This window comes from Schistocerca cancellata, chromosome 1, assembly GCF_023864275.1.
Source record: "Schistocerca cancellata isolate TAMUIC-IGC-003103 chromosome 1, iqSchCanc2.1, whole genome shotgun sequence".
Lineage (NCBI taxonomy): Eukaryota > Metazoa > Arthropoda > Insecta > Orthoptera > Acrididae > Schistocerca > Schistocerca cancellata.
The window spans coordinates 532638190-532652519 of NC_064626.1; the positions used below are offsets into that span (position 1 = coordinate 532638190).

The window sequence follows — 14330 nt, forward strand, 5'->3', positions numbered from 1 at the left end:
TGTAAGAAGGAAGATCAGAAAGTAATGCATAATAATTTCATTAGCAAAAAGGTTTAATAGGTAACAAAACAAAACGAATCACAAACAAACTTATGTATTTTACCTATTTTTCTACATAGTCAACAACGTTCTCCTCACGTTTCTCCCATTGTAGCACCATTTTCAATGTAATCTATTTGTTGAAGTCTGTTTGGTTGGAGTATAGCCATCTCACTCCTGCATCTGTTTTAAAGCATTGGTCGACCAGGAATTTCTTCATGGGACCAAACAGATGAAACTCGAATGATACGAGGTCCGATGGTTATGTGAGCATGACTTGTGTCTGAGTGATTGTGTGAATATGTATGTGCGCTCTTATTTTCTGACAAAGGCTATGCCTGAAAATTTAGTTGTGAGAGGGTGATTGTTTTTGCTACATGCCTATCTGTGGTTCAGCAAACATCTGTATGGTGAGGTGCTACCTATTTTCATTTTTATTGATTCTCAGAGTATTTGCACAAGTTATCTGTTATGGATTGATCACTACAGTCTCTTTTTATCAGCATGGCAACTGTGCCACATGAATAGCTGGCCACAAGAGTGAACTTCCACGACGGGCCAAAACCACAGGCCATTTCTGCGGGTATCTCTATCTGAAGCCCGTCATTTCCCATTAATGTGCAGGCCCTAACTGTTGGATCTTGTCTCATCCATCTGCCTGCAGGCAAGGTCAGTTTCTGTGTGGCATAATGTGGCAGAGTTTCATGGATTATCCATGGATCCAAGACTGTGGTGCTCCTCGGCAGGTGATGGATTTCAGGAATTGCGACTGTCTCACAAGTACATTGTGCAGTACAGCGTTTTATAGACATTTTATTTATTCTAGTACACTTTGGCACTTTGAAAGTAGTTTATATATTAGAAAGTATGAACAATAAGAAGAAGAATATTGTAGCAGTTACTGGTAGTTTGTACACTATGTACTCATCTATTTCTCGAAAGAAAAATAGACATAACACAGTGGGCAATAACCAACAGTAGAGAACATATGTGTTTCATTTTATTGAAATAAAATAACAACAGTGGTCTTATTGAAACACATATACAATTTGGCTTGCTTTCTCCATATAGAAACTGTTCATTACAAAATATGTTTATGTTAGTGCTTAAGATTTTTGCTCACATCAGTTGACTTACTTGGGATGCGCAGCCGATCTTCTCGGGATAGTCGGCCATGTCGATCTCCAAAAACTACTTCTCTATGCATGAAACAAGTGGATACTCGCAGAATACGTTCAGTTTAGTCTTGGTATATTTCAACTTCCGCAAAGAACAAATTCACCATTTCTCCCATAAATATTCGAAAGTTTGCAAGTCAACCAATTCTCGCATTAGACTCAATTAAATACATTTACAATAACATGGGGTTAACAACCACATAATTTATGAACATGTCTTGCTTCTAGCAAGTCCAACACATGAATTACTTAAAAGTCTAATTTCATTTCTTCTTTGTCCTTAACAATCATCACAGTCACTAAAAGCACAGGATAATAATTAAACACTCCTTGTTCTTCTCTACACATACACTGGAACTCTATGGATTGTACAGCAGGTACTTGTCGGCCGCCGTATCCACAATTTGCTCATGACTGTTTTTAGACCTGCACACACAAACATGCAGTGTGCAGTAGGTCGGATTCATCTCTCTCTCACACTTCTATTTAAAATATCCTGTGTTCGAAAAGGAAGAAGACCAGGTGGTTCTATAATTTATGGAGAAATTCTTGAAGCACTACATACCCATAGGTCCTCAAAAAAGAAGTAAGAAAGGAAAAAATAGAAATGGTTGCTAAGATCGAAGAAGAGAAAGGAGACAGCCTCAAAGACAGGAAACCCTTCCCCACTCCCCCTTCCCCAGGATCCCTACCTAGCTGGTACTTGAGTGAGAAGCTGGAGGAGATATGGTGTTAAATTGTCTCCTACAGAACGGACATTCCCACCTTCACTCTTGAGGTCCCTGAAGAAAATCTTAGCAACCCTGTGGAAACAGCAAATGGTGAAGAATCAGCCACACTTGTTGGTGAGGGTTGTTTGAAAGGTGTGATGTGTGTTCTGTATTAGCCATGATTTATCTGTTGGTGTAAATCATGTTCTTATTTACTCTACCCACCCCCTTTCAAAATCAATACAAACATCCCCATATACATCACATCTCTTAAAAGGTATAAAATATTCTATAAAAAATAGAAAATCCATACACTACAGTCTAACGGTTGTTCAATTAGTTACATGATATTACCTTTTTCCACAAATATAATATTATATTCTGTTCATTTTGTCTAGAGATCACTGTATATCCGTGATTCTCTTAAATTGTTTTTTATTTTGTTGTCATATCTAGTTTTCTCAGTGCTAAAATTATAGGATAGTTTAAGAATTCAAGAATAGTTTAAGATTTGAAGGGAATTTGGTGCAGGAAACTATTTTGGAAGAAACACCGAAAACAACTCGGGATCCAACGGTCATCACTCTGCCCGGTATATCTCTGGGGGATATACAACATTATGTCCTTTACATTGTACTTTCCTTTTTCTGATCCAGTTATAGGATCCACTAAAAATAATGTCATGGGATGGATTATTGTTTGTATTCGGTAAGGTTCTTCCTATTTTTGGAAGAATTTGTGTGTCTCTTTTTGTAGGGCAGAGCTCTGAAGATGCTGGTTTACAAGGACTAGGTTATTGACCTTGTACTGCAGTTCTACAGCTTTTTCATTATGCCAACTCACTCTTTGTTGTGCCTTTTCAACTAAATTTTTTGAAACTATTTCCTGATTAAGTTCGTAATCGACAGTAGGTTGTTCAGGCCAATTAAAACATTTAATAAGAGGTTTGCCTATTGCTTCTAAAGGTGTTACTCCAGTTGATAAATGTGGTAATTCATTTAAAATAAGTTCAACGTCTTTAATTTTCGTTGTCCATAAAGTAAGTTTTTCATGGCAGTAGGTGCAGCATAATTTCCCAATTTCTATCTTAACTCTATCACACGGATTTGAGGATGGGTTATAGTTGGATATTAATACTTGACGAATATCTTCCCAAACTAGAAATTCTTTAAATTCATTACTGACAAATTGTGGTCCATTATCTGTGAGAGATCGTTTTGGTTTTCCTACCTCCAGAAAGTACTGTTTTAAACAGTGTATAACCATCTGTGTATTTGCTCTTTTGATAGGATGTAACTTTACATATTTTGATCAGCACTCTATGATAACCAAAATGTATGACACTCCTCCCTTTCTTTTCAGGACTGGTCTAAATAAATCTGCTGCTGTTAGATCGTGTAACGACTTAGAAATAATTGGATATATTTTGTATTTAACATGAGTGTTACTCTCTTTCACCTTCTGACAGATTTCACAGGTCCTTATTAAAGATGCTACTTTATGTCCTAGCTTCTTAAAACAATAGAACTTATTTATAAGAGCTATATACTTTTTTATTCCGAAGTGTCCATGCCCCATATGAACATATCACACAATTTTATCTTCCATGAACTTCGGAATACGTATGCACCAACGTTGCGATGTTATACTGTCTCTCCAAAACAAATCATGCCCTATAATTTTCCACTTCCGTGCTTGATTAGGAGGTAAGGAATTTCTGACATGCATAACAAACATTTCTGTAAAATAGGGATCATGATGGATGTTTTCTTTTATTATCTGAGCTATCTCTTATACCCCGGTGTACGGCTATTCTACTGTCATAAAATTAATTGCAAAAATTATGCCAGGTCCTTCCGTACATTTTAATTCTTCCATTCGTATGGGTAATCTAGACAAACCATCCTGTACAATATTCTCAGAAACTTTTATGTATTGTATTCTAACATCATATTCCCGGAGGAAAAGCATCCAGTGCATTAATCTACTATGTAATAACCGACTATTCATCAAAAAAGATAGAGCTTGATGATCTGTATAGACATGGAGTTCTGACCCACATACTAGTGTTTGAAATTTCTGGATACTCCATAAATTGCTAACAGTTCCTTTTCGGTAGCTGTATAGTTTAATTCATGTTTATTAAGACTACGGCTAGCAAAAGCTATGGATCTATGATTTACATTATCTAGACCCCACTCTCCTTGAAAAAGCTCTGCTGTGATACCATAATCGGATGCATCGGTTGAAATTTTAAATGGCTTGCCCATATTCAGATGATGGAATATGGGTGATTCTACCAGTGATCTTTTTACGTTTTCGAATGCATCATTTGCGTCTTTATCCCAAACCCACAGTATTCTCTTTCTTAGCAAACATAAAATTCTTGGGTCATTCAGTTTTTGACTACGTATATACCATCTATAGTATCCAGCCATTCCTATAAATCCCTTAAATTGTCTTATGTTTCTAGAGGGTGGACATTCCTTAGCTTTTATGTGTTCAGGATCTGGTCTAATCCCCTGCACCCCTACAATATGCTCTAAAAACTTAAACTCTTGTCACGCAAGGTGTGATTTAGACAAATTCGCTGTAATACTTTTTTATTTAAATTTTTTCAGGGTCTTAATCAAGGTTAGACAATGTTCTTCCCAGATAGCTGAGATTATGAGGATATCATCTACATATAGTATTAAATCCTTTAATAAATCTCTTCCTTATCCCTCATCCGAAGTACGAATAGATACGGATAGTGAGATATTTAGTCCGAACGGTAATTCATTGAAATGATATGATTTACCATCATACAGAAACGCTGTATACTTCCTTGATTCAGGATGTGGCCTAATTTGCCAATATTCCGTCATCAGGTCCATCATACTAAAAAGCTTGCTTTCTCAAATTTGGATAACAATTCATCAATGTTAACTGGTCTGTCTCATTCTGTCTCTTTATGCTTATTCAATGTACATGCGTCTAGCACTAATCGCACACCTCTTGTAACTTTTTTAACCACTACTGAAGGGTTATTCATGATGCTAGAACTGTGTTCTATTATATTGCTGTCAATCATTTTGTCTATTTCATCCTTAACTGCTTCTTTCAAACTCACTGGTATTGGGTATGGTGTACAGAAAAATGGAATGTCATTTTTGTTTTTAAACTTACATATGTAATGCTGATATTACCGGGACGATCGGAAAGTACTACTTACTTCATATTCCATTAGAATTTTATATAAATCTAAGTTTTGTTCACTGGTTAATATTAGAGATTTGTTTACTTTGTTTTGTATGTCAGCTCGATGTGATACATAATTCACATTATCGATCTCTGGTGACAATCGTGCTGTAGTGGTTAATCGTAACATTTGACATTCGGTTGTTTGTCTTGCAGTGTAATTATTGGTTACAAACGGTATCCAATATCTATTTCATCTTTACCAAAGCAAAGAGTTTCCTCAAAATTCAATATAACATTAAATTCTAATAGCCAGTCTAGGCCAAATAAAACATCCCTATTAATATTTTCTACTATTAAAAGTGTTTGACGAAATCTGATATTTTCGATGTGGTTGTTCACTTTGGTTTAGTGTTTCACAACATTACTTTTCATTCTGGTTATACCAACTATGTAAAATAAACTCCAGTTACTGGTAACAGTGGTAAGTTAGGTTTAGTCTATAACTTGTTAAAGAACGCGCTAGAAATGAGTGACACCCCTCTCCCTGAGTCTATAAATATGGTAACTTCAGAAGTCTCCATGGTTCCTGCAATTACTGGGTATGGATTATTGGTAGTCTTGCTTGGTTCTTCCAGTAACAACCATCCTTTTGTACGTATTTTGTGTGTGAAATGAACATACTTATTATGAACGAGGCCTCCTAGTGTATCTCTATGACCTGGGCCCTGGCCATGGATCCAGGTTGTACTGCATTTTCCTCATTATTAGTAATCACTGGTTGGTTACCAAATTGAGGTACTATGTTACTACGTTGTGCTCTATTATTACTTGGCACAAATTCCTGCGAAGTTACTGCACCTAAGTTCAAAGGTGGATGCTTCTTCTGATAATTATCGTTGCCATTATTTCTGTTGCACTGGTGTACTCTAGCTAAGTTGATCTCATGTCTTTTAAAATTATTATTACTATTCCTTTTGTAATTATGATTTTCACTTTGGTGTGTGCTCTCGTTGCAGTCTTTATTTAAGGCATTAAGTGTGTCCACAAAGGACAACAATTCTTCTACTGTTTTCCACTCACTATCTTTCCTCGTGTAAATGGGTAATCATCTTATTAAAATTCTCTCTAAACCCTCTTCTTTCATTGGAGTATCTAAGTACTTCACCCGTGTTAAATGCCAGACGAAATACTTCCTCATTGTTCCTCACACATTATTGTAATACTTCGGGTCCCACAAATCTAATATAAGTTTTTCCTATGCACTAGCGGACCAATATTTTTCCTTAAATTTCTCCTGGAAGTCTCACCAAGAAGAAAAGTTCTCGATATTTACAGTGCCACACTCTCAGGCTTCCCCTAAAAGGTACCCAACAGCAAATTCAATTGTCTTCAAATCTTCCCAGTTCTTCGGCAAAGCTTGGTTAAATCTTTTCAGAAAGTGAGTAGGATGTACTTTCCCATCCTGCTTAAACTTAGGGAATTGCCTAGGTAACTCTGAATTGGCCCCCCATTGTAAATCCGTCATTACCTCATTAGTTAATACCACATTAGGAGAAGTCACCCTATTATGTACTTTATCTTGGATAAGTTTGAATTCTTTCCGTAGTTCGTCCATACCTCTCTTGGTATTACTAAGTTCCAAAGAAAAAATGGGAGATATGTTGTCGGATGTTACTCTCGCGGCAACTTTTCATTCTATAATCTCCTCTACCTGTTCCTCCAGACTACTTATATTTATTATGTCTGAGGTTGCTAGTTTCTCCTTAAAGTTTCTATGTTATCTACTTGAGTGTTAATGCCTGCAATTTTCAATTGGACTATTGGTATTAACTTATCCTGCTTTTCAACAGTTTCTTTCAGATTCTACAGTGTTACATTTATCTTCAGTATCAGATTCTAACTTCTTTGTCACATCCTGAAGTTGATCATTCTGTCTCTGATTAAAGTCTGTGAACAGTTGATTTATGTGACTGCTTAAAGAACTAGTTAGTTCACCTTTCAAATCTGTCTTGAGATATTCTACTTTAGCAGTTAAAGCATTGAATTCAGTCTTCAAATTTCTCATACCTTCACATAAATTACTAAAGTCTTTACTTTGTGAATCTACCTTAGCACTTAATAATTCTAAAGTTTCATTCTGAACATCCAATTTATTATTTAATTGAGTATTTACTGAATCTGTCTTAAGGCTTTGAGAATTTAAAGCTGCATTTAGTTCCTTTCTTAAAGCCACTGAATCTGCACTTTGGGCTTTGATTAAATTTATGAATTCAGACCAGTCTGGCACTTCCTTACTCACTTTAATAGCCATGGCTGCTTCTGAAGTTTCCCCAATTCTCTGTGTATTATTCATATTCCTATTAGTTTTAGATCTAGTAATCATTTAACAAATTAACTCTAAGTATAATAAATACCCCAATAAAAGTCACTGTACTCTTTGTATCGCTTCTCGCTAAGGAACTAAAGTTCTGTTTTGCACTCACCCGGTGTAGAATTCTCGCAACGCAGTTAAGCGGATGTGATGGCAAGTCAGCACCGTTGAGCAGAAAGCCAGCGGCATCAGACATTGGTGTTGAAGTCAGCTTCGATAGGCAGCTGTGGAAGCAGGTCAACATCGGTGAACCACAACTGGTGCCCGTAGCGTCAGATATTGTTTCTGCGTCGGCGTCGCCGCGATGTGTGTGAGAGTTGTATACTCCCCCCACTGGATCTTCTTAGTTGAATTATTCTCGTCGTATCTCTTCTTAGTATAAGTCGGCCACGTCGATCTCCAAAAACTTCTCCGAAGAATAAAGCTGGTTAAGGGAATTTGATTTGTCAGTCTCTCTCTCTCTCTCTCTCTCTCTCTCTCTCTCTCTCTCTCTCTCTCCCCCTCCCCCTCTCTCCCTCTCTCCCTCTCTCTCCCCCTCTCCCTCCCCCTCTCCTCATTAAATAAGTGGATACTCGCAGAATACTTTTAGTTTAGTCTTGATATATTTCAATTTCACCAAAGAACAAATTCACCATTTCTCCCATAAATATTCGAAAGTCAACTGATTCGTCTCGCATTAGACTCAACGAAATACATTTATAATAGCGTTGGTTTAACAACCACATAATTTATGAACATGTCTTGCTTCTAGCAAGTCCAACACATGAATTACTTAAGAGTCAAATTTCATTTTTTCATTTTTCCTTAACAATCATCACAGTCACTAAAAGGCACAGAATAATACATAAACACTCCTTGTTCTTCTCAACACATACTCTATGGATCATACAGCAAATACTTGTCGGCTGCCGTTCAGCTGCCGCATCCACAATTTGCTTGTGACTGTTTTTAGATCTGCAGACACAAACATGCAGGGCGCAGTAGGTCGGATTCGTCTCTCTCACACTTCTATTTAAAATATTGTGTGTTCAAGACAGAGGAAGACCCAGTGGTTCTAGAATTTATGCAGAAATTCTCAGAGCACTACAAACTTACGTCTTTAATTATTCTTGAGATCTCAGAATTTGTCAGAGAAAAATGCTAAAACTTGTCTGGAAACTAGGGAAATATTAGGGACTTTCACTCGGAGGAACTTGGGGCAAGCCTGGCTAAGCTCAGAGTAGCTAGATTAGAATTACATTATGAGTCTGTTTAGTTGAAAATAAAATGTTTCATTATTATGAGGGCATGCTGAAGAGTAATGCCTCTAAATTATTTGTGTGATAACTCTTAAAACTTTTTAAATCAAACAAATGTCACTAACATTCTACATCTTTATTCTTCATGTCTACATATTTGCAGGCCTCTTCTGTTAGAGGGCTCCGAATTGTTACATGTAACATGATGGTGTGTAACATAACTATGCCAATGTGTGAGAAACAGTGTGCTGTAATTGAGTTTCAAATTCAAAAAGTTTGTTCACACATGGAGCACCCTCTCCTTTAGAATGGTGATGCCAGACCCCTCACAAGAATTGCAACATCTGGTGGTACAAGCCGATATCATATGTTCACTGTCATCGGTCATCCTCCATACAGTCCTGAATTGGCCCCACGTGGTTTTCATCTGTTTCCTAAACTTAAAGAACATGTTTGAGGACTTCACTTCGATAATGATGAAGCAGTGTCAGTAAAGCTGAGGTGCTGTTTCTGTCAGCAAAGTCAGACATTCTACAGTGGCAGTATCAACAGACTTGCTGTCCTTTTACTTTGATTGTAGTGTATATGTGCACTGATTTTCACATTTTGCTCCTTTTTTGTGCAATAACACTTCCTTATTTGTCATATGTAATGATTGTTACTGAGTGTAGTTTTCTATGATTTATTAATATTCATCAAATTGTCCTATATATCACTTGTTAAATCAGATTGGTTGCTTACAAGTGATTAATTAATTTGCTAAGACAATAGCTTAAATCTCAGCACGAGTCACATGCATTTACAATGAAGCAGAGAACTCACTGTTCTGTTATGCAAGGAATTTTTTATTCAATAAACTTTCACAGTCAATTCTTAGAAACAAATGACTGATTACTTTTGAATACATTGTGGGAGTGAACAGTGATCAATGTGTTACAAATATTTACGATCAAAAACAGTCTTGATCACAATTTACTTATTATTTATGGTGACCGGTTTGGACCTCTACTGTGGTCATCTTCAGACCAAAGCGTAAGAACCTCCTTCAGGTGGTAAAACACTACTACTAGTGTTTTACCACCTGAAGGAGGTTCCTACTTTACTACCGTAAATAATAAATAAATTGTGATCAAGACTGTTTTTGATAGTAAATTACTGATCTTTTTTTATAAGAAATTTATAGTTATTTTAATCTGTGGAACCTTGCTTTGCAACTGGGCTTTGATTGTATTCAGTAACTTTTGAATGATCAAGTCACTTGTATTTTCTGTGAAACATAATATTGTCTGTTAACTTGTTTTCATTATATTCTGAAGGTGCAAAATTTCTATATTTGTTCTGTTTTAATTATTGCTCAGAGATTTTATGCCCAAACACTGCTTGAAGTAGATCCATTTTTCTGAATTGAAATCAACATAAGACAAGAAAGATAGTTCATTTTGGAAAAAGTATTTTATTTTGCTATTATCACTATCAAGAAGTGAATTGCTTTTGCGCCTCTACAAAATTAAAATAAGATGACATATTCCATATTAGCCAGAATTGAACAAATTCTAAAGATACAATAAAAAAGTCTTGGTTTGAGTCAGTCTAGGATTGCTTCAAAATGCACAGATACACCCTCTTTCAGCTGCATTCATAATGTGGCACCATACAGCAGTACTAGATAATAATGTTGTAAATGTGGCTCCATGATTAGTTGTAGAGCCACCTTAACGTACATGAACACAAAAGATGTAGCTGGACGAGTGTTTTATCCACGTACACTCATGAGCAACTGAATTACACATCTAGTTAATAGTGTGTAGCATACTTTTTTGGAAATCACAAAACAGATTTCGTGAATCATCAAAAGTATTGAGAAGGCATCCTGATCTATGACTGCTTCATCACTGTTCACAGGTCTCAGATACTGGTCAGAGCTGATCACCAGTGAAACATATCTCCCGCAATGGCATCTGCAGATAAGTTCAATAAAATTGTGGCCAGAAGAACAGAGGGGGGGGGGGGGGGAGAGTCATCCCAAAAAAAGTCCTGATGTTCTCAAATGGTTTAGGATCAATGGGGTGGTGCATTGCCATGCAGATTGTATAGGTTGTTGTATGTGAAAAAATAGATGCATACAGTCGTAGGTTCCTGTATCATGTGCATGTGAGAAATGATGGCAGAGACATTCAAGGTCTCATTTCATCCCTTGTGCACATCTGTTACTAATAACATCACTGCTACCTGAATGGTGTTTCCAAACTCAATGCATCACCTCATGAGGCTTTTGGCGTACACTGCCCTTGATTCATTTCTCCTTGAGAATACTTCTCATGCTTTGAGTTTGTGAGGGTGGTTTTCCTGTACACAAGCTAATTTATATTGATGTGTGGGGTGCAGGCACCTGTATCCCCAATAGTGAGAAAATGCTTCTCAATTATCTGGCTATTTAACTATTGTTGATGCTGCTGCTTTTGTGCTGCACTGAATTGGTGAGCAGTTTGTTGTATTTTGCCCTGTCTATCTGCTGTTATATAATCTGTGACATCAGCAACATGCCAATGATTGCTCTGGTACCAAGATATTCATAGTGTCTTGCCACGATGAAATGCATTCATATTCCATGACTTCTCCATCCTGCACTCAGTCATCAGTTGCTCATGAGACTATATCCTAACATCTCTTCTAATGGATTACATTTTCCATACTGCTACAGATATTCTGGCATCAATTTTCTTTTTAAACCTGTACCTGCTTATAACAACTGAGTCACAGTAATGAGCAAAATTTTGAGGAAAAATTTTGTGTATCATTACAAATTGCTGTGAAGACACATAATTATGCAAAAGATACGTGTTAAATATTTTCAGATACACTTTTAAGTTATATTTCATTGTAAGTCTTTTTTTTTCAGGTGGTGGGATGTAAGGATGCCCGAAAAGGTAGGTTAAATGCTTCTTTGGTAATCTGAGTAAGAAAATTCTTGAAAATACCTGTTACTATTTGTGATTGATGAAGTAGAACACTTACAGATTTTTTACATCTCATCTTATTTCTACAGCATTTCTGGCCTGTTGCCATTTCAGTGCTTTGTGGTGGATCAGTGTGCCCCTAACCCTTATTTTATATCATTGTACCAGGGTGACATCATTGGGATGTGAAGTGAAGGTTTTTTTGTGACCAAGAATCAGTTGAGGAGGTGCAGCAATCTTGTTTATTTAAATCTTTCAGTATAAGATTGGATGAGCAAATAATTTTCAGTCCCTGCGACCGGATGCAATTTTGGAACACCAGATGTCTAAAGAGCAAACCCTGTGCCAGACATCAGAACTTGCCCCAGCCCGATCTGTGCATCATTAGTAACAACGATGGCTTGAACCCTGAAACTGATGAAGCTGGAAGACATAAGGAAGGCACAGATGGCCTTGTTCCAAAACAGAGACCTTAATAACTAACATGATCTATTAAATGTTTTAAATTCTTTCTCTCCCAAACCAGCAGCACGACTAGCTGTCAACATTCATATTTAAAACACACCAATTACTAACATGCAATTAATGAACAATTTAGGACTTGATCAGCAATGACAGTGAATTGAATGCTTCAAGAAATCAAAATTCTGATATCAAGGAATAGTGAATGTCAAGGCAGAAAAAACACTTCAACTGGTCAGAGAAACACAGCCACCTACTGATATTGATGAACAATGACAACCACACCTGTAGCAGAGTTACTCACCTACATAACTCAGATTATTAGGCACCAGCAGCAGCTTACTAAGCTACAGCCAAGCTAATTCTCAACCTACGGCGCTCATTTCATATCAGTAACTTTGTTAACAGTACTGGGCATATACACCCTGGGAAAAACCTAAAAAAATTTTCATCTGGAGAAAAAACCTGGGAATTTTTTTTAGAAGTCTGGGAATATTTCATTGCTCTACTTGTGAGTTAATTTTTGTAATTTTGATGGATAAGAACTTATACTCAAACAAAGAATTTCACTTTAGCTCACTGCTGCAGAATAATACTGCTACAGTAAAACGCAAATGAGGAAGAAGAAAAAAAAAAAAAAAAAAAAAAAAAAAAAAAAAAAAACCACCAGTATAAAACTTAAGTTGCAGAGAAAATGCACCATTTACAACAACAAAACGCAGTGCATATACAAGAGTCTGCTGACAGCAAAATTTGCCAAAGGTTTTGAGATGAAGAGTATGCAATACTTCGTAACAACAAACCAGTTTTTATGAGAGTGCCATCACAACTGTTTAAATTAGATTCGTTTGAGCAGTTGCCAGCAGGCTTATGCTGCAGTCACATGTGAGAAGTGCATTCTCCTACTTCTCGCTACTTGAAGCTTGGCTGTTAAGAGCATAAGCAATAGCTCCAAGCAGGCAGATGCTACCCAGAAAAATTGTTCTTGCATGCCCAAGCTGCCAGATTTGAACATGCGCAGAGCAGTCAAAGTTGTAGAGGAGAGTAGTCTCCACATGACATATGTTTACGTTTAGTGATCTTGCTGTTCTCTCTTCATTTACAGCTCTCAAGTCAGAAGAAAACAAAATGGATTTCTGTGGCTGGGAGCAATGAAATGAATTAAAATACATTCACATAGTTACAAAGACTAAAATATGTTATTAGTTTCAGTTTCCTGATTTTATTTTATTTCCACATTATTGGCACACAAGCAGTAATCACTTTGCAGGCTGATGAAGTTATTTTCATCAGTTTGCTAAAGAAATTTGACTTTTATTAATCTTTTCTGCAGAGGAAGTCAATTTATTTGAAATGAATTGTTTCATCCCACACTGTTAGCAAGTTTCAACTGTGTACTGAATTTAAAGTGCATGTTTTCATCTTCTTGCACTTTTGACGTTATGCCATAATAAAGAATCAGGTGTGAGATAATGCAGTAATTGTACTCCAAGAAAACTGACTTCCCGAAAACCACTTGGAAAAGCTTTAGCAGAGTTTTATATAAACGTTCTCAAGTCTTTGTGTGGGTAAAGGCCCTTGTCTTTACCACTGTTCACATGTGCCAATCTGCATGCTCCTGGGTAGTGGATTTTGGTAATTATGTATGGTCCTGTGTGTAGTAATTGCCACTTATGGTTCAGTTTTCGAATTTTTTTGGATTTGGGATGTGTTCTATGTAACACCTTTGTCCTGTGTAAAACTGTTTTGTATGTTCAACTTTCTGTCATCAATTCTTTCCTATATTTAGCCCATATTTCAGTGTTGATTACTGCTTGTTGTACTTTATCATCCATTGATAATTCCAGTATTTTTATCTTGAGTAAAGGTTTTTCCCGTTCTTCTACCTGATTGCAATTGAACAACAGCTCATTTGGTGTAAATCCAGCTGATGTATGGGGAAGGTTGTTAACAACTTGTAAGAAAGGAATGACATATTCAATCCACTTGGTATGTTTACGAGGTCTGTAGGTCCTCACAAACCTGTTGAATTCCTTAAACACACTTTCTATAGGGGCGCTTCGGGATGAAATTTGGATACTAAAATGTGTTTGATTTGGTTGGGATCTACAAACTCCTTCCATTTACATCCCATAAAATATGAGGCATATCTGATAATTTCTGGTTTTCCTAATTTTGCAAAATACTCCTCT

General features: G+C 36.6%; 1 protein-coding gene across 2 annotated transcripts in view; it reads left to right on the forward strand.

Moving 5' to 3' along the window:
- LOC126179391 (nardilysin-like) overlaps positions 1 to 14330 on the forward strand; it is a 343267-nt gene that overhangs the window by 285931 nt on the left and 43006 nt on the right. For both annotated transcript variants that reach the window (XM_049924604.1, XM_049924605.1), the window contains exon 20: positions 11619 to 11646. In XM_049924604.1, coding sequence (XP_049780561.1) covers positions 11619 to 11646 — 28 coding nt within the window. The remainder of the gene's footprint in view (positions 1 to 11618; positions 11647 to 14330) is intronic.